At 40.2% G+C, this 25,095-nt stretch overlaps 1 protein-coding gene across 3 annotated transcripts in view; it reads right to left on the reverse strand.

Annotated features, from left to right (window-relative positions):
• Nucleotides 1-25,095, reverse strand: part of GPCPD1 (glycerophosphocholine phosphodiesterase 1) — a 70,737-nt gene that overhangs the window by 6,619 nt on the left and 39,023 nt on the right. For 2 of the 3 annotated variants that reach the window (XM_019549065.1, XM_019549066.1), the window contains exons 9-19: nucleotides 24,122-24,284; nucleotides 23,200-23,332; nucleotides 22,933-22,987; nucleotides 18,010-18,102; nucleotides 15,538-15,615; nucleotides 12,534-12,573; nucleotides 10,523-10,584; nucleotides 6,341-6,406; nucleotides 5,420-5,556; nucleotides 4,309-4,444; nucleotides 2,990-3,150 (exon numbers count right to left, since the gene is read on the reverse strand). In XM_019549065.1, coding sequence (XP_019404610.1) covers nucleotides 2,990-3,150; nucleotides 4,309-4,444; nucleotides 5,420-5,556; nucleotides 6,341-6,406; nucleotides 10,523-10,584; nucleotides 12,534-12,573; nucleotides 15,538-15,615; nucleotides 18,010-18,102; nucleotides 22,933-22,987; nucleotides 23,200-23,332; nucleotides 24,122-24,284 — 1,124 coding nt within the window. Of the gene's footprint in view, nucleotides 1-11; nucleotides 115-2,989; nucleotides 3,151-4,308; nucleotides 4,445-5,419; nucleotides 5,557-6,340; nucleotides 6,407-10,522; nucleotides 10,585-12,533; nucleotides 12,574-15,537; nucleotides 15,616-18,009; nucleotides 18,103-22,932; nucleotides 22,988-23,199; nucleotides 23,333-24,121; nucleotides 24,285-25,095 lie in introns of all 3 variants that reach the window. The other variant, XM_019549067.1, reaches the window with a different exon arrangement.

The raw sequence follows: 25,095 nt of genomic DNA on the forward strand, positions 1-25,095 counted from the left end.
ATCCCCCCTACCTTTTACTTTTGCCAGACACTTGAGAACAGCAACTTTTTTGGCATTCAGGATACACAGTTTTTCTGCCATCTTCGTAAGTGGCAAGATTGATTATGCACAGCTCTACATGGGTGATTAAAGTTTGGAAAAATAGCTTATAGCATGCCTATTTAGACAGTTCTCAGTCTCTGAAACAGTAATAATTACATCTCCAGCAGGAACTAAATGTGCAGTCCAAGAGCAAAAGTCATGAAAGGTCACAAGTCTTGATCCCTCACTCAGAACAGTCATTCAGAATAAAGACAGACAAAACTTCCAGGTCAGGGCATGCTAATTTGAAGTGTTTCTATAGAATCCAGTAAGTCTGAACACTAATTTACCATAGTAGGTGCTAAAAGAAAGATTTTTTTGGAACAGATAAGCTTTGGATTACTGTAGAAAACAATTTTATGTATTTACACTGAACACCAACCAACTTCAGAGCTTAACTATGCAACAGTTTATCAAATCATTCTTTTAATATCAATTAAAATTACTGTATAATTCCCACCAAGCTGTAGAATTCAACAGACTCTTGCACATGAGTATCTTGTGAACAGTATGAAGTCTTTCCTTTTTTTCAGCTCCAAAATATACAAGACCTCAGTTGGGAAGTTCACAAAGCCATGCTGTAACCTTAGAAATGCATATCAAGGTTTCCAGACACATCACAAGCTCAAGCATCTTCCAGGCATTCAGTTATGGCATCTCCATTCATTGCCATCCTACCATTCCTCCCCAATTTATAAGCCACCTCTAGAGCCAGACAGACTTACTTGGGCTGTACTGGCAGTTCTCTGTACTTTGCTAATCTAATATTCATTATTGAAACAACTGGATTCCTTAGTACTAAACAGGTATCACAATTTCTTTTTCTATCACTGTCCAGACAAGAAGAAAACAAATCCAGACCATCTTAATCAGTTACAAAGTTCACGCCAGGTAAAAACACAGTAGCACATTGTCCCCTGGCTCAAATATGCACTATCTTCACTTGCAGATGCTGCAAAGGGGCACGCACATCTTTCACCTTTTTCCATTTTCAGTCTCAACTACTGTCATTTGGTCCACCTAGAAACTTTAAGCAATGCAGAATGTAGTAACCTTGTCTGGACTACGGCAGGCGAGTGTAAGTACATGCAGTTCACTTCTGGGTGCAATTTAATCTGACGAAGATTGCCTTTCCATATCTTTGAGGTGCCTCCCACACCTAGCAGTTAAGCTCAAATGGAAAACACCTGCTGCCAAAATCTACATTAAGATAGTCATGGTAGCATTTACATATGTGCCTATTAATTTTAGATACCCTGCTTAAGATGACTTAAATGTATTTAGAAACTATCAGGCCTTTTTAAGGTGGCAACTTAGATGTCCAGCTATAATCATTGTTTTGCTCTGTTCAAAATAGATGAGGCCAGAAAAGCCCATCCTGATTCTGTATTCATTCTGTCTGCCTCTTTCCCTACATAACACAGGCCATTAAAACCATATCTGCAGTTTCAACCTTCCTGGAATCTGTCCCATGGGAAATCTCAGAAAGCCCAGGTTTACCGTACTATGCAAAAATGCATTTATTGCTTAGCACGTCTTTAAGTTTTGTTCTTGGTTTATTCTGATTTCTAAGGAGCCAGCCACAGTAGTACTCAGCATAATAATAAACTGCTATTGCACAAGATTTCTCTTGCTTAAGTGTTATCTTATCTTTTAAAAACAGTAAACGTCTGCATGTCTGCTCTTGGTTTTTATCCTCTCTAGGTGCTAGGAAGAAATTTGGAGGAGGGGTCTAGATATCCCAAGGCAAAGAAAAAACCAAAGGGGTTTGTTTGTTTGTTTTTTAACCTTTTGTTCTGGCTAAGCCAGTAAGGCCAAAAGGAAACAGAAGTAGAAGTGAACTGCCAGGTATTGATAGAACCCAAATGAGAAGTCTGGTAGCAAATATAAAGCTCTGTGCACAGACATTTCTGAATAAGTATCTATTGTACTAACAAAGTAGATGAAGAGAGCGCTAAACACTACTAACTTAACTCATGGTAAGAATCTTAGAATGAGTATAGAGATGTAGGGTAGGGAAAAAAAAAAAATACAGAGAGAAATACAAAATGTTTGCTTAGCTGTTATTCATTATTTTGATCCTGACTTCGATCCTAGGAAAAATCTTTAAAAAAATGTCAAGGAAGCTATCAACCACTAGCCCATAACAGGTGGGGTACTGAGAAACAACCAACATGGCTTTGTTGAGGGGATGTCATGCCTAACAAATCTTTTTATGACCAGGTAACTAACCAGCTGGACACAGGACATGAGGTTGACATCATCTACCTAGACTTCAGCAAGGCCTTTGATACTGTATGCCAGTGTTTCTCAACCTTTTAAGTAGCAAGTACCCCCTAAACTTGTGAAAATGTTAATAAGTACCCCAACACTCAATTTTCCAGGGGATTTTATATTTACAGACTAGCGTATGCCATATGTTGGAAGAAAAGCCATGTAGATAAGACCGCGATATGACAGATGGCTGATCTGGTGTGGGTAGGGTTTCCACCTTTTTACACCAGGGTTGCACAGCTCAAGAATGTAACTGGGCTAGAGGTGACGTTGACCAAAGCGAAAAACTGTGCAACACATTATGTCTTTCTTGCAGATCATACAGAGTACTCTAAACTTCTCCCATTTTTGTGGGAAAAGCCACTGCTGAAAGATATTAAAATTTCTTTAAATCCCAGCCCTTATCAACTATAAAGCTTCCTCACACCATGTATATGCAGATAATGAAAGCAGCTTGAACCGTCTTTTCTTCAAATGGGGTTTACAGACACACAACATGCAGCAGGATATTCAACATCCATTCTATCAAGTCAAAAAACCCAACATGAAATCCAGCAAGAATAAGAACAGAATAAACAATTGCATCTGCTTATTTTAAAATAATGTCATCATAAAAATACTTTAAAGAAAATACCTGTCATATATTAGCCCATGAACACCATATTCTCTCAACTTCTTTCTGTTCTCTGGGTCATTTGTATCATCACCCCAACAGAAAATAACTAAACCTTTAGATTTGGCCTCTTGAATAAATGATGGGTTTCTCAGCAAGTCTTCAGTGTGTGCATTAATTCCCTGAAATATAAAATGTTATTAAGGAACTATAAAATAAAGTCTACATTAAACACTCTCAAAAGGTTAGCTATTTTTGCTTCTCTTGTTTGAAGAACTGGTTTCATAATTTAAGAAAATTAAAGAAAAAATATAAAATGCACTGTTTTAAATGCAGAATAAAAGACTTGCTTCTTTAGCAGCTATTTAATAATCAATATGGCTGAAATGCATTTTTAGTACTTTGAACTAGGGCTGTGTGAAGCTGTGGTAGCTATTTCATTTGGAGGAGATTCGGCCCAATTCGGGGACTGAATCTCTGAATCTAAATCGAATCAGGGGAGCAAGTAAAAGCTCCAAATTGATTTGAAGCATCCAAACAGATTCGGACAAACTTCGGAAAAGCTTCAGCCAATTTGGAGATTTGGCCATAAACTAAACAGGCAGCTGAGATAGCTGCCTCCAGCTGGTAAGTCTATTGGGGTTGGGGGGATTGGGGCTGAAACAAGCTCCCAGCCAGGGCGGGGGGGCACAGAATGCAGGCACAGCAGTGGGAGCTCTGTCCTGCTGCTGCTTGTCCAGCCAGGACAGGATGTGTGCATGGCTTGCTCCAGGTGGAACGGGGCAAGTGGCAGCAGGGCATAGCCCTCGCTTCCCGTGCTGACATGCCCACATCCCATGCCCTCTGCATCAGCTGGCAAGCAGCAGCAGGGCATAGCCCCTGTGGCTCCCGCTGCTGGGACAGAGGCGAGCACAGATGGAGGAGCCACAAAAGAAGCCCCCACAGCTGCCCTGACTGGCCCCAGCCAGCCTAGTCCCTGCACTTGAGGGGAAAAAAAAAAAAAAAAGAAAGAAAGAAAAGCCCCACGCACACTGGCTGTGGCAGCAGTGATCGGGGGCCTCTGGGGGCTCGTGGCAGAGCCCCCCCCCCCCCAGTGTGGGGCAATGGGGATTTCCCCCCACCCTCAGACTTGGCACCCATGCAGCAGCTGCTGCATGGCACAGGTGCAGTGTAGCTTGGCAGGGTGCTGCAGACTCGCAACACTTTCCTGTACTAATAATTTGCTGATCACCTCATTTTAGAATTCAGTTTCTGTACCCAGTTATCAATATCAGCAATTATAGAATATAGTAGTAAACCAGTTCCATTTCACTAATGAATACAGAAATGTAACAACTTACCAGCAAATTTTCAAATTGCGCAAAACTCATTGCAATAGAAGTTGTACGACTCCTGAGATCCATAAGGTCTGGATAAATGTCTGATTTTCCTTGGGTCAGAAACAACACCGGATACTTATTTTGCTTATGCCGAACCCTGTAGAAAGAGTTTTAAAATACAGAACGCTATTTAACATATTCCTAAGGAAAAGGAATCCTTTCAACAGTGTTTCTAGCACACAAAATAGAAACCAACACACAACACAAACAAGTCAACTGATACATGCTGACCAGTGATAAATTTCCACCTTTTAAGAATTTCAATTGTTTTGTGTCTTCCCAGACTACAGTAATTTACTGCATACAAATTAAACACTGCCAGATGCAGACTTAATCCCTAGTTCTAAGACAGTCCTTAATGTGACAAGTATTGGCTATTGCCAGATAACTGTACTTTCCTTGTATTTGTTTGTACTGAAAATACCTAGAACTGTGTTGAAACTCTAGAATATTATTACTTAGTCATTATTTTTCTTATACAATACCCGGAAGGAAATGCATTCCAAACTGATGCAAACCCAAGATAAGCATGCTGTGTAGTGCTCTATCTTTTCTGCACCATCACTGAATACCGAATCCCTTTTAGCATCTCCATTGCCTTGTTCTGACTGTTCGACAGAGTAAAGGAATAATTTATCTACTGCCAACTCTCACATCAAGCTTATAAGGTAGTATCTGTTTAGTCAATACATTAACCGCCAACTGAATGGAAGAAACCATTTGCACACTGGACATACAGTAAAAGAATTGAAAAAGAAGAAGTGACAGCCCAGCATAACGTCTGCATATTTTCCTGCTCTTTTGAGAAAACAGGTATTTGTTGAAGCAATTAATGAGGCACCTGAATTCATAATGTGCTACATCTTTCACTCACTGTTTTTTTGTTATTTGGGGACAAGACTGAGAGGTCTAGTTCCTAGTTTAGAGACTTAACTTTCCAAACGTGTTGTCATTCAAATTCAACTGAGTCACAGAATTTACATTTTACTTAGATTCTCCAGAACATTTTCATATGCCTATATTTATAATTAAGTTAAAAATAAAATTAAAAAATGACTCTTATTTATCTTACATTGTGCAAATGTCTGCATCAAAAGAAGAAAATACAATTCTCCTCCTTCCAGCATTTACTAGAGTGGTTTTCAGAATGATGTCCAAGAAGAGGTTCATGTCAAAATAGGTTGACAGGCCACCATCCCATTTCCCATCCTATGAAAATAAAGGACAAGATTTAGCTGTTTAAATTGGTAATTACTGAAATTTTTCAGCTACCTAGAGAGAGTTCTCAATATCTAAGTTATACAAAAAGAGAAAAATTCAGCTTGTAAAACTAAATAAAAGAAAAGTTACTATTTGCCTATCCATCCCTACTTACAGAAGAGAAGGGCTGTTTGCAACTATTTTCCCACAACCTAACCAAAATGAAAAACTATTTGTAGAATAAAGATTTATTTAAAAGCTAATTATGTTACAGGAAAAGACAAAAATGTTAAAATCATCAAATATAGTGAAAACATACAAAAGACTACTAATAAAACCTTCAGATATTTTGCACAGCTATTTATAAGTATACAGATATAGTATCAATTTTTGACTGGGAAGGCTACTGCCTTCTAGTAAGATTAATGTTTTAAAAGGTTGAATCTGCACTGGGGCCCTATCCTAGACTTACATACCTGTTTAAAGAAGATAATGTGTGTACATGTATGTGCACGCACACACATGCATGCACATTTACAGGATTGATAGGTACTTACTTTCTTTTTCTGATGTCAAAAGGACAAAATGTGCAAGTTAAAACTGTCTTCAACTGTTAAAAAATAAAGGTACACAGTATTGTGTAACATTAACTTTCAATTAAATAAAAACAATAAAAAAAGGCAGTACAGTAAATTTTAGGTCTGGTGTAGGCAAACTGCTATATCACGATATTTATAAATAGTCTGCAAAATAACACAATGTATAAAAATAAGGAACATGCATGATTACTCACTCTTTGTTGACAGATCCATTTTATTTCTATGTTAAACCCAACATCCTGAGGAAGTGATTCGAGAACCTAGGTAAGATGACACTGGCATTATTAACTCACAAGTTGTCCATAAAGCACCATTGTTAAGGATAAATGCTGGTCAAAAATACTGAAATTTCACACAATGATAAAGGAAATAGTCAATTTTTTAAGATGAGAGATATCCATTCCTTTTCTCCTCTACTATTCTCTTAGCTCACTTTGGATAAACGAGTTGCACCCTTCAGAATGAGAAATGTCATGATGTGCAACTAACTTCAACGAAGTATGCCAAGATCTACTTTTTTACAAATACTGAAACAACACCTGCATTTTCTAGTTAGCTATTTATCAAGAAGACTTTGATACAATCATTTTTGATGAAAAATAATATGTTCAAATACTTTAAAAGAATCAATATTTTTCTTATTTCTTTTTGTTAAAGGACAAAAAATTCCCTGAGACGAATAACCTTCCTTTTTTTGACAGCTCATCTGAGAAGTTCCCATATATTCATATTTATCTTTTGTATAGAAGAAAAGTATGTCAGTTTGGGAGACCAACAGCCTACAGCAAAGTGTTTTTCAGTATATATCCTGTATGTGAATTCTTTGTGCAGCAAAGCACTAAATTCTCAAGCCTCAGAATACAAGAAAGTGTTATCAAGTATTCAAGGGAAGTATTAACTTGTTCTAATGCTTTATATCAGTAAAATCAGTAAGCGGCTATACATTATTATAAAGAACTTGTAATTAATGAAACACTGTTAGCTGAATCTTTTACATGTCAAAAGATGACAGCTGCAAAAGAAAATAGGTGAACACCCCACTGATGGTAGACGGAGGAGGGGAACAGGGAATGGGGATGAAAATTCCTAAAATCAAAATGGCTTTCAAATATTCAATCTAAATAAGTCAGTTTGTCAGACAACTGATGCAGTTTATCCATTGGCTTTAGCTATGCAATGGCTTGGCTGGACAACCAGGTATTTTGTCTATCCGTAACTGATATCTACATTTGCCAACTTGCAACGAGAATAAATTTGAAATGCTAACGTGTTAGTAAATTAACACTACACCCTCGTTGCAACTAGGAGCCGCTGTTGTTACCATGTTTACTTGAATATAAGACAGCCTCCCAGTTAGATTCTATATATGGACAATTTGTAAATTTGTTGTAATTTTCCAGGTACAGAATCTAAGTTTGGAGGTTTGCCTTGAATTTGTCCCCCTTGCACAGCTAGAGCAAGCAGAATAAATTTGGGGGCTTCCTTGCCCTCCCAAAATTCCCCCCATCCCTTTCCTGTCAGACCCTGGTCTCCCCGAACACATGAAAGTAAGGGGCAAATTTAAAAACGCTGACTTTGAAATAAATATGCCTGTACTAATCTGCATATAGGGTACCCACAGACTTAGTTCATCCAGAATTGATGCATTTTACCTTTTTTACAAAACTGCTGCAAGCTTTAGCACAAACTATGGTACTCTATAACCATACTTTTTACTTTCTTATATATAGCACAAACCATTTTATTTGCTGCATTTTTTTTTTTTTTTTTTGCAAAAATACATATGTTCTGGTGTAGTGGTAGAATCCTTGTCTGCCACAAAGGAGACAGGTTTCATGGGAGAACCATGGCAATTTCAAGGCCTACAGGCACATGTTGGGCAGCATGCACACTGCCCAGTGTTGTAGCACATGCCCTGAAAAATATTTTGTGAAACAGGCTGTTTTAGAGTCTGCACCTGCTTACAGTTTGCAGATCTGGCTCTTGTACTTCGCTTAGAGAAACAGCTGCACAAACTATACAGTACAACTGCTAGTCCAAACCCAGAGGATTTGTTATTTACCATATAGTTAATTGGGCTGGGCCACAACAGAGCCAACAGCATTTCAAGTCACGGTGACCCAATAGCTCAGCTGGTCAGTATGTGTGTGTATTCCAGATACCCCGACAAAGGATCCATGTGCTAATTAGTTCCCTACTCATGACTAGGACTGGGGTCTTCTTGTCAAGAGTCTTGTGACCCTCCAAAAGTGTGTACACAGATGAGGCACAGGGCAACTTGGTCCAGCACCACATCATGGAGGGCAGGGCCACACTAATCATTTGTGACAGACTGAGAAAGGGGATGACAGAGGGATTCTGGGTGAACTGCCTGGGGCCCCATTTGGTGACGTCTGTCAGACATTTAAGGCTGGTGGAACAACAGGATTCTTAGAAATGGGAAAGGCAGGCACAGCTCAGCTGTGGGAGTAAAGAGGAAGTCAAAATGTCTGCAATGTAGTGGCTTGCCATGACTTGAAAAAATAGCCGGTGCTGAGGGGGACTGAGCACAATGAGCACCATCATATACCTTATTCAAATGGGCTGCACTAATCTGTCATTGTAGGAGGCTCCCATCATTATGTTTGCCCTATACGGACCATGTGTTTTAGTCACGCGCAGACTTGGCTGCACCTAAATCATAATTAATTTTCATTACTGAGTACACGCAGCTTTGGCAACAGTTTAACAACAGACAAAGCATTTAATGAGGTTTCCTTGCACGTGAATGTAAGACAAGGAGCTTCCCTCTCTCCGTGCTTATTGGGGAAAAAACCTTTTTATTCGAGTCTTATATCCAAGTCTTATATTCAAGTAAATATAGCATATAGTAAATAGACATGCAAACTAATGATTCAGGGCATTAGAAAAAAAACAACCAGTGCAAAGCAACGTAGTTAAGAAAATTTGGTAAGGTAAGGTAACACAAGATAAATGGAAGTATTTATCAGACTGTGTAGTAGTTTCTGAAAAAAGGCAATATAAAATGCGCTGGCAATAGGTCATTAGCATAATATTAGAATTGTACACATTACTCTGTTTCCGGCTTGTGCTGAGTAGCAGAAGCTAAGCAGTGCATTAATACAAATCTAATAGATACAAAAGCTTTACTAATAAAATATTACTATATCACAACTGTAAAAGAAGTAATAGTATTTTTAGAGTTGTGCAAGAAACAGGACCCTGCACATGGTAACTACATTGGTACCTAGTTGCAGGATATTAAAACAGTCTTAGGCATTTTGACAAGCAGGCTGTTTTCCCAGGATATAAATTAATTACAAATAATTTACTATAGACTTGGCAGGTATGACAGATAGGGCCCTGTGCATGGTAACCACATTACTACAGTTATAAAAAGGTAACGGCAAACTGCAAGACTACAATTGTCAGAAGTAACTACATATTCCTCTACTTGTGGCATTTATTTGGGTGCCTAAATCCCCAAAGGACCTGATTTTCAGGGATATTATGCACCTGCAGCTCTTAATTGCTACCAGTTGTGGTGAGCATATAAGGCATCTATTATTTATTTTTAGTTTCTTTTCCACTACTAAAGCACATTCTTTGGTTCTCAAACACCACTGCTTCTAAGCAGTCCCTCAGAGAAAATATTTTAACTACCTGTGACCAGGGCTGACTCTAAGGGTATGAGGGGCAGGGGTGGTGACCAGCCAAAGCATGGGGTGGGGATAGGAGCCAGGGTGGCAAGCAGCCAGAGCATGGAGCAGGGGGGTGGCAAGCACAAAGCCAGTGGAGTGGTAGCACCCTCAGCACTGTCCTCAGGGCCCCCCAAAGCATGGGGCCTGGGGCAGTCACCCCGATTTGCCCCTGCCCCCACAAGGGACGGCTCTGCCCGTTACCTCTCACCACAGCAGAAACAGAATGTCACCACCTAAATGACTAAGAAACGTTTAAAAAATAAAGGAGAAAAGAAATGGAAAAGTCCTTCAAGATTAACTTTTCTCTTCTCTCGGAACTCAAACCAGCAGATTAAGATGACTGCACTTATAATTCAAGCTGGAAATAGAAGGTATCTTGAGTGTTGAAGATATACTAATACTATCTGCGGTCTACGATAATTATTCTATTCCATGCAGTTACAGCATTTCAGCGTTCAAAACCTGGATATTTGTTTGTTTTTTTAAAGAATAGCCTCTAAATTGATGTGCATGGTGGCAGCTACGAATAAGCTTCATTTTGCACTTTTGGCTGTTACTCAGACCCACATTTTTGAATATTCATTTTCTAGGCTCTATGCATACAAGAGCCCAAGGGAAAAATTTATATTTTCACATTTCAAATGCTGCCTGGCTCTGTTCTAATTGATTACTTACAGTCTGGAGAGAAGGAAATGGCTGGTTCTCAGAAAAATAATTTTCCTCTTCTTTAAAAGATGCTAAAATGAAATACGAAAGACTACATCAATGGTAAATAGAAGCATTATCAAAACCGAAACTAGAAGACTTGCTTCAAATTCATGAGCCTTTATAAAGGTTAAAGCCAAATTACCCTCCAATTGTTTAACTCTTCCTCCCCAGCACTAATACATGGATTACCTAACAGAACTCCAAATTCTCTCCATTTAAAAATCGAGGAAAGATGATTCTGACTTCTGCTGCAGGAAATCTTTCAACATATTCAACTAAGTACCTAAGTACTTGGTACTAAGTTTATTTTCTACCAGTGGGGACTTCTTACCATCTTGTACCATCTATACTTTTCCCACAGCCTGACGAAGGGACTTTGATCCTGAAAGCTTGCAGAAAAGGACAATTTTCTTGCAATTTCCCAGTAGGTCTAATAAAAGGTATCATTTTGGAACCAAGAGTTCTAGTTTTTTGTATGTCTACTAAGTACCCGAAATATTTATTAGGGTATCACACAGACATACAGCATGAATAAAGACCACCCCTATCCTGAAGAGCATACACATGAAGGCAAACTACAGAGGCAAATATGATGTCCTAGGTTCTACATTAAACTTCCATTAGATGGAAATGGCTTCAATTCCTGCTGCATTGGGCATGATTTGCACTTCGAATTAGAGCCGACTCTATAATTCATTAGCAATACCCAGGATATCTAGTCCTCCGCATAAATGCCAGCATTATACTCTTCAAAAGGAAGCTTTAAAAAAAGTCCTAGCCTTTTCAGAGCCTGCAGATAAAGTGTGAGCTCTCAGCATTAATCTGTTTGCCACAAGTTGTTAAAAGGAACAGACCTCATTAACCAAAAGAAACATATTTAATACAGTATCTAAAGTCACTTATAAATCTTTCCAACCATTTACTTACAAGAATTTGTACTAACTTTTTATGCATGGAAAAAGTAAATGGGATGTGGTTTATGGGATGTGGCATGTGTAGTTTTTAACTCCCAAACAAGCCACAACAATATTTGAACCCTACAGCACAGATATCTTCTTGTCAGTTTAAGCAATGATTAGGAAGAAAAGAAGCACGTGTACTCTGTGGACCAGCCATTATAGTCAGAAGAAATGCACACAATGACAGTAGACTATGCTAGTGTTTTGATGGTATCTACTGGAACACCGGCCAAAAGGGCTTTTAATCTTTCCTTCCAGCTTCAGGCCCAAAGTATGTTCTATTGTCATCAGACGTCACTACCAAATGTAACAATTAACCAGCATGGGTTGTCTGGGGGAAAATCTAGAGACCTCTGAAGACTATACTATACTATAGTACATGAGACAGCCGAATCTTTTAACATGGAAGCAGTAACTATGCATGGTCTGCCTAATAATGGGTGCCACAGCCACGTTTTGTTCCTGTGGATTGCAGAAGCATCTCATCTCTTTCAGACTGGATCCAAAACACCTGACATGGTTTTTGATAGAAGAGAGATGTGGATCTATTCCACTTGTGCCCATGATGATTTTGTGGAACATCTGATTTTTAATCATGTTGAACATTCTGTTGTAGCAGATAACATTATATATTTAGCAACAGCTCAAGTTTACAATGTCCTGAAGAGATCATGGAAAGACTCAGCTTTTCTCCTTCTCACCTAGGAAGCTAAGACATGGATAAGGTTGGGGAACTTCTGGAGAAAGACCCTAGTGGCGATTATTAGTACAGTAGCAATTTTGCCTTTAAAATGTTGCAGCATAGTATTATATAATATCTTTTATATATAGCCATTTGTGCTTTCCTAAATAAAAATCTCTGAAAACATTTATGGTATAAATTTGATTACTAGAGCTCTCAATTGCTAAAAAAAAAAAAAAAAAAATCTCAACTCAGTGTCCAAGAAAATCAAAATAAAATAATACCATAACAGAACATAAGATAACAAACCTCAAGATTATTTTGAATTAGTACATACCATTTTGATCCTTTAATTTCAAGGCATTCACGTGAGCTAGCTAAAGAGCATAAAAAAAATATTTAAATTAATAAGAATGCTTTTGTTTGCAGAAATTTTACTACTTTCATAAGGGAAAATATAAATTCTTCATTATCAATTTCCTTTAAGTTTAAAAGCCATTTAAACATAAATGCTCTTGAATGGAAGTAAGAGACAAAGTAACAAACAATTTTTGTTCCAACCTGGCCAAACTTAAGCTATAATGCAGAAGGAACAAAAATTATTAGAAAAAGCTTTTATTAAAAATCCAACCAGAAAACTAGAAGTGGAAAGGATGAAATTTAAAGTGAAGATCTCAAAGGAAAATACCAATGTTTGAACCTCTCTACTTTCATACACCAGAGCAACAAACATGGATCCTTATTTTCTCTATTTAAAAATCCCAATTTCTCATTTGGAAGTACATCAATCATTATAATAAAATAAATTTTAAATACCTATATATTCTGGCATTTGATTTTGTTTTTTTATCATGGAAAAAAATCAGAGCTCCCCAGGCCCCTTTTGCTCACCAGGATGCAGGTCCATCTGTGGCGGCGGCGCCCCCAGCCCCCCAACCGCTGCTTTGTGGTACTCCTGACCCGCAGCTCCCCAGGCCCCTCATTCTTGACCTGCATTCCCCACCCAGCTCCCATGTGAGGAAAGGGATAGGTGTATGGAAAACAGTAGGCAGGTGGGGAAGGGAAGGTGTAGGCATAAGTGACGCACTGGGAGAGGCAGGGGGACATGTGCCCTCACAGACTTCTGTGCTCACAGCGGGGTGCTGGGCTGCAACCAGGCTGGACCAGCTTCAGGCAGGAGCCACCTGAGAGCACCCACGCTGCCATGGCAGGGTGTGGCAGCAGCGTGAATTTGTGCCCCCTGCTGCTGCTGGATGGGCAGGGAGCGTTTCACCCTGACGAACATGGCACCACAGTTCTCCCTCCTGTGCCAGGGCCTGCCCACTGGACTCTGGAGACCCAGTTGCAGCCCTGCACCCTGTTGTGAGTGCAGAAATCTAGAGGGGGCAATCTCCCCCCCACCATGTCCTCCCACCTATGCCCCACTCCCTGACAGGTCACCTGTGCCCACCCACTCTCCAAAGACTTACCTTGGAGCTGAGGAGCTGCTCTCCACCACATTGCCTGGTTGCCACATGCATGCGTGATGTGTGCGTGCACCACACGCACATGGCACCTCTGTCCCCCACTGCTCCCAGCTCTGATCAGCCCCTTGCAGGCTGAAACTCAGCCAGCCCATGTGGGGAAACCCACCGTTTCCCATGGTTTCCCCCTTTAAAGTCTGCATTTTTCCATGGCAAACTGAAAACCTGGATCCCTGGTTATAAATGACTCTTTACATGACTGTTTCAGGTTCCTCATCTTTTCTGCCCAAAGACCATCTATGCTTTAGTTTGACCCTAGTTTATGGCAGGGGTGGCCAACCCACAGCTTACATATACAAGCGGCAAAGAAAGCAGTTGTGTGTGGTGCACAAGCCTCCATTCCAGCAACCTAGGACAAACTGTCAGGTATACCTCTGGACCTTATGGATCAGAATGGCACACTAGACAAAAAATTGGTTCCACTGGTTTATGTGATGTGTATGGCTAAGAACCTGGGCTGGGTATATGCTGGCACCACCCAACCATTCAGTTTCTTCTCCATCCCTCATCTCTCCCAAGACTGACAGAAGAGATGGAGTAGTTTAACCAAGTAACAGTACCTTAAAGTTGTGATTTAAGATGCCCTTCCTTGAGTAAGACGTCTCAAATTTTCAGTTCTCATGTTCCTGTCTCATCTCTTGTTGTTTCTTTTTCTAGCAAGTTATACCCTCCTTTTACAGCCACAGTATGGCCCAATGGAGAGAGAGATGTGAGCCTAACAATGCTAGCCAATTTACCCAGCCAGTTTAGATTGGAATGCATATTCTTCCTAACCTCTATCCCCAACTTAAAGGACATGTTAGGTTTATGCCACATAAATCTTGACTTCTCTTCCTATTATTGACAAAGCTTAACCCACCCCTTTTGATCTCCTTCCCTTAGAAATTCTGAACTAATCAGTTTCAATGACTTCTATTATTTGCCATAACCAACAGATCATCACCTGAGCTGTTTAGCAGACTGCTTCACTTTTTCACTCACTATATCCGAGTTAAGGCCATAATAAGAGGGCCTCATACATACTACAAGATTTATTTTTTTCATCAAGCATTATATTCCTAATGAAACTTTATAACTGCTTATAATGATACAAAGAAAAATATCCTAGTTCCAGTTTTTCAGAAGTGCCAAGTACCCTCAGCTTCCATTAAGTATATAGTAAGAGTTTCAGCTAGGAAGCACTTCTGAAAATTCAGCCCTTTTCTCAACTTTAGCTACTTTACCATGATATTCTAATCAGCTGATACTAAATCCCTATATAAACTTGTTCCAAGATTGTTCCTTTCTACAGTATCCTTGGAGGAGAAAAGGAAGCACACTTAGTTGCCAACAACCATGAGAAGGCTTTTTGTTATTCCATTTCAGTAATTCACATAGCTTAGTACTAATATTCTGGCTTTACATTTCCTCTTCAGTAAGATATGTATGCTGCTAAAATCTGAAGAGAGTACTTGTATGTTAAGTTGCACACAGTATGCTGGAGTGGGGTGGGGGAAACAAGTGCTTTCAAATCACACCAAAAATAGGCCAGATGGTTCCCAGCAAGCAAGCAGCTACAGAGGTTCTCTTGCCACCAAAAACCCAAACATGCTGCCTCTGCAATTTCTTTAAGTGCAAGTGATATGGAGAAGGAAGTGTTCTTCAAATTAACTGCAACTGTTATAATAACTTTGTTCCCCACCCCCAGTTTTCCTTTTCTTTTGCCTCCCTATTCACACATCTTCTACTTCAAAACAAAGACCTCTCATAATCAGTCTGAACACAAAATATATAGTGTGCAACAGCATGTCACACTAGCTGAACATCACATTACATTACCTTTAATAACTGCAGCTGATCAAATGTGAGTTCTTTTACTGCAATCTCAAACAATTCTGATGGCTCAGCTTCCAGTTTCTTGAAAAAGGAAAAGTTAAATGTTAAAGCTTTACTCAAAGTTGTGAAAAGCCATACATGTACTGTAAATAAGCAGTGGTGAAACAAAACAGCAACACAAATTATACACTAAAGCTAGCGCTGATATAGACCTGCATAGGTCTGATTTAAGGCCTGCTTCTGACCTAAACCTGATATAGAACTGGACCTGAATCCACAGCCCGCATTAGCAACAACTTCCTACCCACAGACTGACCTGACCCAAACTCTGTTAAAAGTTAAAAACACTGCTGACAGATGTGAAAAAAAAATAGTGCTTTCCTGGAAGCACTAGTGCATTAATTCAACCTGGCTATGCAGCGTCTATATAGACTGGGCACTTCAGCAGGCTTTTTGGTGTTTTCATCTAAAGCCGATTTAATCAGCTATTAGGTAAAAGCGCCAAAAAAGCCCCACTAAAACACCCAATCTATACAGATGCTGCAGAGACAGATTGAACTAAAAGGTGCTGCTGCTTCTGGGAAAGCATGGCAGGGGGGAGGAGCACATCTGTCAGCAGCCAGTGGTGAGACTGACATTCCAACTTAAGGGTAACCCCCCAATTTTTTTTTTTTTTTATTTATTTTTTTTCAGACCTGCACCTGAACTGCAAAATGTGAAGTTGCTCACATTCTCTCACAAACCCAACCTGCTTTGTACCCGACTTGATGCAGGACTCTATTATATAATACAATTTGTGGATGAGAAGACCAGCTTTCTAAAATGGAAACATGGGCACTTAGGGGCTTCCAAATGGGTAACTCTGTCCAAATGCCTTTTACATAAGTAAACGTGAGATTTACAAAACACTTTAAAAAGTTGGTCCTATGTGAGGTGAGAATTCTTGTAATAGCCTACATTTACTTAAAAAAACATTTCCTCATTTTTCAACGCAAACTTTACAAGTTCAAATATAAAGTATAAAACTATTTTAAAATTTCACAACCCTCCAAAACCTGCTCACCCTCTGGAAACATGCAGATGCTTCCCTAATACTACAATGAGGGTACTTGTATGTCCAGACTGGGTAACAGAATTACTCCTATACTTTAGCTGAGTAACTCACAGCTGGTCACAAACCGCACTCTGGCTATTCACTAGATGAAAGAGAATTCTGCCTTGTGTCATAGTAGAACTGAGGCAATTCCTTTTCTTCTATAAGATGTCTTGAAATAAGTCTGAGAAAACAGAACATCTGAAGTACTTCTGCATTCCTTTTCAGTAAAAAGGAGAATGCCATTTTCTCAATTTAAATATCTGCCCATGTTCACTGTAGCAGATTATACTGAATTGCAATGAGTATGAGTTGAGGATTTAATCTAGTCAGCACACTGGGAAAAAGGGAGAGGAAAGAAGAGGGAAAACAGCTCAGCCTCTCTTTGTACTGATTTGCTATTCTAGAGTTTTTGTGCCTGAGCCAAAGCAGATCCAACAAACCAGAAAGAAGAGCACTTAGGTTATTATAAACTCTTTAAAAAAGGAAATGTATTAAGCCATTTTTTGAGTCATAAAATGCTTTTTTTTTATATTTTATATATATAAAAAGGCATTTTAAAAACAGTTTATGATCATCTCATTCATTAAGAATTGTTAATGTCTTGCATGTTATGAAACCTGAAGGTTGCAGAGAGTTTGCAACTGTATTTAAGGTGTGCTCTTTTCAGTGTTGACATCACCACCAGTACATGCTATACTAGTGCTGCTCAGCCAAGTTCTGTTCAAAAGTGACCATGAGAATCTCAGCCCTCCTGTCTGAGAAAGCAGAGTGGCATCCTTTTGGTCCTAACGGACACAGGAAGCCCAGGTAGGAAGGGAAGCTTTTCACTGCTGATGTCCTTTCTGTCCCAATTATATTCTCTGTGGCCTATCACTCAATCCCAGCTTCAACTACTCTCATCATTAAGGTGCTGTCCATAAAAGGTAAAAGGTTAAATAGTTCTAGAAGTGGTAGCAAAGCCAATTTCTCAAAATCTCCCTCTATCTCCATCCCCAAGAATGAAAAAATGGGGGGAAGAGTCATCTTGTGACAACTTATTAGGGCAGAAGTATGGGAGATGGTAGTTTTCCAGATTGTGTGTATCATGGACTAAAAAAGGTTGAGAACAACTACATTACGTTATGAGAAAGTGTCAGACTGCAGCTTTGAAATGTTGTTCCTGCTGTTGCGTCAATGTGAGAAGTATTAAGTTAGCTCACCCTCTGGTATATTTTTAAACAAAACAAACATTTCCAATGCATTAACTCTAAAAATATATGTTTCTATTTGCATCTCAAGAGACCATCTTGTTTTTATTAGGTGCCTAGAAATTTCAGTTGCATTATTTCAGCTACAATTGCCACAGTAAAAAGAAATATAGCCAGTACATTTTTACCTACCTTTTTCATTGCCAAACAACACGTGAGATCATGATATACAACAGGCACGTGATCCTTCGAAAGGTGTACATCAAATTCCACAAAAGCTGCTCCCTGCCAAGAATTTTTTGAAAAGTAGTAACTACACATACATACATGAAGATTGTTAAGTCCCCAGAAGAAAGATGACCCATACACACAGGTAAATATTTAGGAACAAGGTATCCCAGTCAGGGTTAATAGCTGGCAATTGTTACATTTTGCATGTTAACTGAAATAAAATAATTACATTGGCTGATTTTAAAAAAGTCATTACAGTATACATATTGACTAAGTTCTTGAATTCAACAATGGAAGAGAAACTTTATAAATGGGTTTATGTATCTACAGTGCCTAACATAAATCCCCACCTTGATTTGCCTGAAGACAGGGGAAGGAAGGGAGTTGCAGCAGATTTAAGAGACCCAAAGAAAACACTCCACGATGTCACAATGCCAGAGCTATTGCCAGCTCTTCCTCTGCTTTCACCTGCAAGATGTATGCCCACTGTCAAGGATCCCACCCTGTTCCCTGGTATGGCACCGTGGAGACCACGACTTGCAGGTTCCTTTCAATGACAGCCAGGTGGGGAGTGCCTGTAATGTAAGCGGTGCCTCCTAGTGGTGTCCTACAGGGAGCAGGCAAGAGAGCTACAGGAGGAGGTGGCAAGCCTCTGACATCCTCCACCACGAGGATATTCATTGATTCAGTGCTGGAGGAGACCTCTAAGACTATGGAGAAAGGACTGCCAAAGGCAGCGTTAGAGAAGGAATAAGATACAGAGTCCCAGGAGGGTGAAAGCTGGAAGCTTATGATCTCTGGCAGTAAGCAGAAGTCTTCATCCTCACTTGCAGCAATCTGGCTGGAGAAGAGATGTGGATCCCTAGCAACAGAGGAAGATGAACATGTTTCATTGGCAGAAGAGGCCAGGCCAGGCTAGGCATCCCCAAGGTCGGGAGGATCAAGATCACTGCCACCAGGAAGCAGCAATGGGTGGTGATGGTTGGAGACCCCCTTCTGTTGGAAACAGAAGTATCCACCTGCTAGTCTGACCTGTTGTCTCAGGAGGTCAGCTGGTTGCCTGGAGCCTGGATCCACGATGTCACAGAAGAATTACTAAGACTCATTCACACCTCTGACTCCTACCCCATGCTGTTCATGCATGTGGGCACCAATGATACTGCCAGAGGTAATCCTGAGCAAATTCGAAGTGACTATAGGGCTAAGAGTACAAGGGTGAAGGGGACAGAGGCCCAGGTGGTGTTCTCCTTGATTCTTCTGGTCAAACTGAAAAGCCCCAGGAGGGGTGGATGCATCCTGCAGATCAATACATGGCTGCACAGATGATGTCGTCAGCAGGGTTTTGCTGTCTTTGATGAGCTGTTGTTCCAAAAAGAACACCTGCTAGGAAGAGACAGGATCTATCCAACGAAGACAGGAAAAAGCATCTTTGCCAACAGGCTTGCTAACCTAGTGAGGAGGGCTTTAAACTAGGTTTACTGGGGAATGGAGACCAAAGCCCTGAAGTAAGTGGGGAAATAGGGGATCTGGATAAAATACAAGCAACAAGGGAGGCTCTCTCATTCTTCCTGAGAAGTAGGGCAATTTGTTAGTTACCTCAGGTGTCCAAACAAATGCACAGCAGAAAGAACTGAAAGTTAAGGTGTGTGTCTGCTATAGACCAGGAGGATGAGGTGAATGAGGCTTTTTTCAAACATCTAGAAGTTTCCTGATCACTAGCTGTGGTTCTCAGGGGGGATTTCAATCACCATGACATCTGCAGGGAGGGCTATACAGCAGCATACAGGCAATCCAAGAAGTTTTTGGAGAGTGTTGGAGATAACTTCTTGTTGGAAGCCAAGCAGGGGTCATGCTCTTTTTGACCTGTAGCTCACAAACAGGTGCGAGTTGGTGGGGAACGTAGTAGTGGACAGAAACTTGTGCAGCAGCGACTATGAGACAATTGAGTTCAGGATCCTGAGGATTGGAAAGAAGGAGAGCAGCAGAGTAAGGACCCTGGACTTCAGAAAAGCAGACTCTGACTCCCTTAGGGAACTAATGGGCAGGGTCCCTTGGGAGGCCAGTCTGAGGGGGAAAGGAGTCCACGAAAGCTGGCTGTACTTTAAAGAAACCTTACTGTGGGTACAGGAATGAGCCATCCCAATGTGCAAAAAGACCAACAAGTATGGCAGAAGACCAGCTTGTCTTAGCAGAGAATTCTTCAATAAGCCAAACACAAAAGGGAAGCTTGCAAGATGTGGAAAATTGGACAACAAACTAGGGAGGAGCAGAAGAGTACTGTTTGGGCATGCAGGGAAGAAATCAAGAAGGGACATAAAGGGTAACAAGATTTTCTACAAGTATGTCAGCAACAAGGGAAAGATCAGGGAAAGTATGGATCCCTGACTGAATGGAGGTGGCAACCTCGCAGTGACAGATGATGCAGAAAAGGCTGAAGTACAGGTAGCCCCTGGACTTGCAACACAACTGATTCCTGAAAGCCATGTCTTAAGTCAAAACGTTGTCACATTGAACCGATTTTCCCCCAGAAAACAATGCTATAAATGAGGGATTTATTGGCCCGTTACCCTATTTTCACCAAAAATAACCCAGAATTTTGTACTCAAATCAATTATAGATCAGTAATATAGTTACAGTAATGTATTTATATTGTAAATAGCAACCATATTGATTTGGAACGACTTCTTTGAGGTGACTTCCTTGGACTTTTTGAAGGGCTCTTAGTTGCACTTTTTCAAGGGTTTTTGCCTGGAGTCTTCTCAGGAGTCTTGGCTGCAGGTTTTTCTGGACTCTTGTCTGCTTTCTTAAAGTGTCCAACGAAGTTTGGACACATGTTCTCCAGGGAGATGGGCAACACAGCAAACTTGTTCGCTGGCATGGTATTGCATTGGATCAAGCATTGTAAAGTCAAAACTCATGCAAGAAAGTTGAAACTGTCTATTTATAAACAATGTAAGTATGAAACATTGCAGCTTGAAATGTTGTAAATCAAGGACAGCCTGTACTCCCTTATTTTTTTTACCTCAGTCTTCACTTGTCAAAGTCAGTCCCCAGACTACTGCACCCAGCAGCACAGTTTGGGGAGGAGGTGAGCAGCTGACAGTTGTGAAAAAACAGGTTAGGGACTATTTAGTAAAGCTGGATGTGTATAAGTATGGGGCCAAATGTGATGCACAAGAGGGTGCTGAGGAAGTTGGCCAATGCGACTGCACAGCCACTGGCCATCATTTTTGAAAATATGTGGTGACCAGGAGAGGTCCCAGTTTATTAGAAAAGGGCAAATATAGGGTCCTTCATTAAGAAAGGGAAGGAGGATCCAGGAAACTACAGACTAAGCATCACCTCAGTTCCTGGAAAAATCATGGAGCAGGTTCTCAAGGAACCCATTTCTAAGCACTTGAAGGAAAAGGAGGTGATTAGGAACAATCAGCATGGATTCACCAAGGGCAAGTCATGCCTGACCAACCTGACTGCCTTCTATGACAGGATGACTGGCTCTGTGAATGCAGGAAAAGCAGCGGACATACCTTGACTTTAGCAAGGCTTTTGATATCATCTCCCACAACACTGGCAGCAGAAAGTGAAGGAAGTCCAGGCTGGATGAATGGACTGTAAAGGTGGATAGAAAACTAGATGGATCATCACATTCAAAGGATAGTAAATCAATGGCTCGATGTCTAGTTGGCATCCAATATCAAGTGGAGTGCCCCAGGGATGGCTCCTGAGGCCGGTTTTGTTCAATAGCTTCATTAATGGTCTGGAAGATGGGATGAAGTGCAACCTCAGCAAGTTTGTGGGTAACATCAAGCTGGGTGGAGCAGTAGATATGCTGGACGGTAGGGTTAGGCTTCAGAGAGACCTCAACAAATTGGAAGACTGGACCAAAAGAAAACTCATGAAGTTCAGTAAGCACAAATGCAAAGTTCTGCACTTAGGATGGAACAAGTCCATGAAACAGTACAGGATGGAGACTGAAAGTCTACAGAGGCAGCTCTGCAGAAGAGGATCTGGGAGTTACAGTGGACAATAAGCCAAATATAAGCCACGTGTCTCTGTCGTGAAGAAAGCTAACAGTGTGTTGGGCTAAATTAGTAGAAGTGTTGCCAGCAGATCAAGGGAAATGATTCTTTCCCTCTATTCAGCACTTGGGAGGTCACATCTGGAGTACTGTGTCCAATTTTGAGTCCTCCACTACAGAAAGAATGTGGACAAATTAGATAGTCCACCACAGGGCAACAAAAGCAGCTGGGACACATGACTCTGAGAAGAGGCTGAGGGAACTGGGCTTATTTAGTCTAGAGAAGAGAAGACTGAGGGGGGATTTAATACCAACCTTCAATTACCTAAAGGGTAGTTCCAAAGAGGCTGGAGGTTAGACTGTTCTCAGTGGTGGCAAATGACAGAACAAGGAGCAATGGTCTCAAGTTGCAGCAAGAGAAATTAAGGTTAGATATCAGAAAGAATTCCCTCACTAGGAGGGTAGTAAAGCACCAGAACAGGTTATCCAGAGAGATGGTGGAATCTCCATCCTTGGAAGTTTTAAAGACCTGGCTACACAAAGCCTTGGCTGGGATGATCTAGTTGGGGGTGGTCCTGATTTAAGCAGTGGAATGGACTAGATGACCTCCTGAGGTCCCTTCCAACCCTAGTTTTCTATGCGTCTATCAACTTTAAGGAAAATGTCAGGCTTTAGGGAAATGCAAGGACAGGAGCCTCAACTAATTATATAAAGAAAAAAAAAGTTATTAACTTTCACAGAGAGTTACTGCCACAACTCCATTTCTGTATCAGTTAGATGACATGTATCCTATTGAGTTATTATATTTTCAAGAGAATGCATAGGAGAAATTATCAATTTTTTAAAAGGGAGTTGTATATACATACATGGCTAGCAGCATTCCTTAGAGAAGCTACAGTGTTTTCCTGAACTTTAGCGAGCCTGAAATAATAAAAAGGGAAAAAAAGGTTTAGGAATAACACTACACAGTAAGTGATTAAAAAACTGAAAATACAGTTATCATCATGGAACAATTAAAACCTGACAAATTTAAGTAATTTTGTTTTTCACGAGTTTTTCATAAAATGCAAATTAACACTTATGCAACTGGAAGTAAACAAAAAGTGTTAAAATTAAAGCGCACAGGAACTTACTTGGTAGTTGTTGTAGAATTTCCTGCACCCCTGTGTCCAACATCAAGAGTTGTTCTTGGCTTCCAGTACTTGGCATATGAGGCTTTCATATTACAACTGTATCCTACTATTGGCTTAATAATGATGTAGTCCACTATAAAAAAAATTACATAAAGCTGTGATCTTTTAAATGATAAGCAAACCCATCTATCTACTTCTCTGCAAGTGGTTCAGAACCCCAATAACTTAAAAATTACATGAGGTACAGCAACACTACATCCACTGTTAATTACTTGATCTTTAAACACCATCCCAACCACAGAATCACCTAACGGAAGTGAAAAACTTCACAAGAAAACAGTTTAGACTAAACTCATGAAGCACATTTCTGAAATCTTTGAATTAAGTGGCTAAAACAGATCTATTCAAAATGGCAGGGCATTTATACACATGTTCCGGGGTGGGAGGAGCTTTAATAAGTGCAGCTCCAAGAGCCATGCTAATTAAAAGCACCTGGAGCATCACGTGCATCAGCAGGCCCATGCTGAAAAATGGCAGTGGGGAGCTTTGAACTGAAGCTTGTTTGACAGTTAACTGAGTCTGCTGAAGCATGGTAATTACCATGCCCCAGCTGACTAAATCAAGTCTGCTCCAATGTGCCGTAATTAGTGCGTCAGAGCAGCCTTGCCGCACGTGTATAGAAGCCCTCGGATCCTTATTATTTTATGCAGGCAATGCTACACTCAAGCTCAGGACTTCAATTTTGGTGCTAGCCTGACTGCTTAAACTGAATTTTAATGGGATTCACGCTTACCAGTTTGAAGTGCCATAACCCCAAATCACATTCACTCCCTTTAGAATTTCTATATTAAACAAAACATTCATTATTTATTCAATTTCAAGGTCATGCTTATGTTGAATTTCTTGTTTATAGGAAGCATACCTCTAACTTTTCCAATAGTTTTTCTTGAAATTCGGCTCATAATAGGAAGCGTGAGAATTCCACTGCTCTTTCCTTGTTCTGCAATTGTGGAGGATAAGAGGCAAGCAGAGCCCACATGGCCTGGCAGTGCATCTCCTTGTACTACCGCTTCACTTAAATCTTCCTAAAAATAGAAGTATTAGATTTTTTTGTAAAAGCTAAGACACATTAAAACACTCTCTCCCCCCCATGCCCCTCCTCCTCCTCCCCACCATGGAAGCTTTACTCCTCAAATTAATGTACTACATCAGTATTTGTATAAAACATTTTTTCAGTGTACTTTTCATTACAAGGCCACTCAGTCTAGGCTCAGAAAATACTCTATTTCAGACATACTGCTTTGGTTTGTTTAGTTTATTTTGAATCTATTTTTTGTTTTTGGAAAGGAAGATGTCAACTAAACAAGCAAACTGGAAACAATCAAACGCATAATCTAAATTAGTACATGTTTAATTCATTCTACAAGTTTCTAATGTAAATTACCTTATGGTATACCCAGACAAGCACATGCAATAAGTAATGAAATTTATGAAAGGTGGTCAACTTCAGACAAACTATGGGACATTTATTAACTCTGTTGCCGGAGGGTGTGGGCAGTAGGGGTGTGCAAAATGGGTCATACTCAATTCGGATTCATCCTGAATTGGGGGACAGCAATTTGACTTGTTGATTCGGATCACTGTCCCAATTTAATTCGGCCGAATCCAGATCTGAAGATTCAATGCTGATTCAGAGAATAAGCAATTCAGCCATAGACACAACTTTCATAGATTTTATAGACATCAGGGCTGGAAGGGACCTCAGAAGATCATTGAGTCCAGCCCCCTGACCCAAGGGGAGGAAGTCAGCTGGGGTCATAGGATCCCAGTGAGATAAGCATCCAATTTACTCTTGAAGGTCTTCAATGTAGGCGCTTGAACCACCTCCAATGGCAG

This window comes from Crocodylus porosus, unplaced genomic scaffold (assembly GCF_001723895.1).
Source record: "Crocodylus porosus isolate Cpor-Errol unplaced genomic scaffold, CroPor_comp1, whole genome shotgun sequence".
NCBI lineage: Eukaryota > Metazoa > Chordata > Crocodylia > Crocodylidae > Crocodylus > Crocodylus porosus.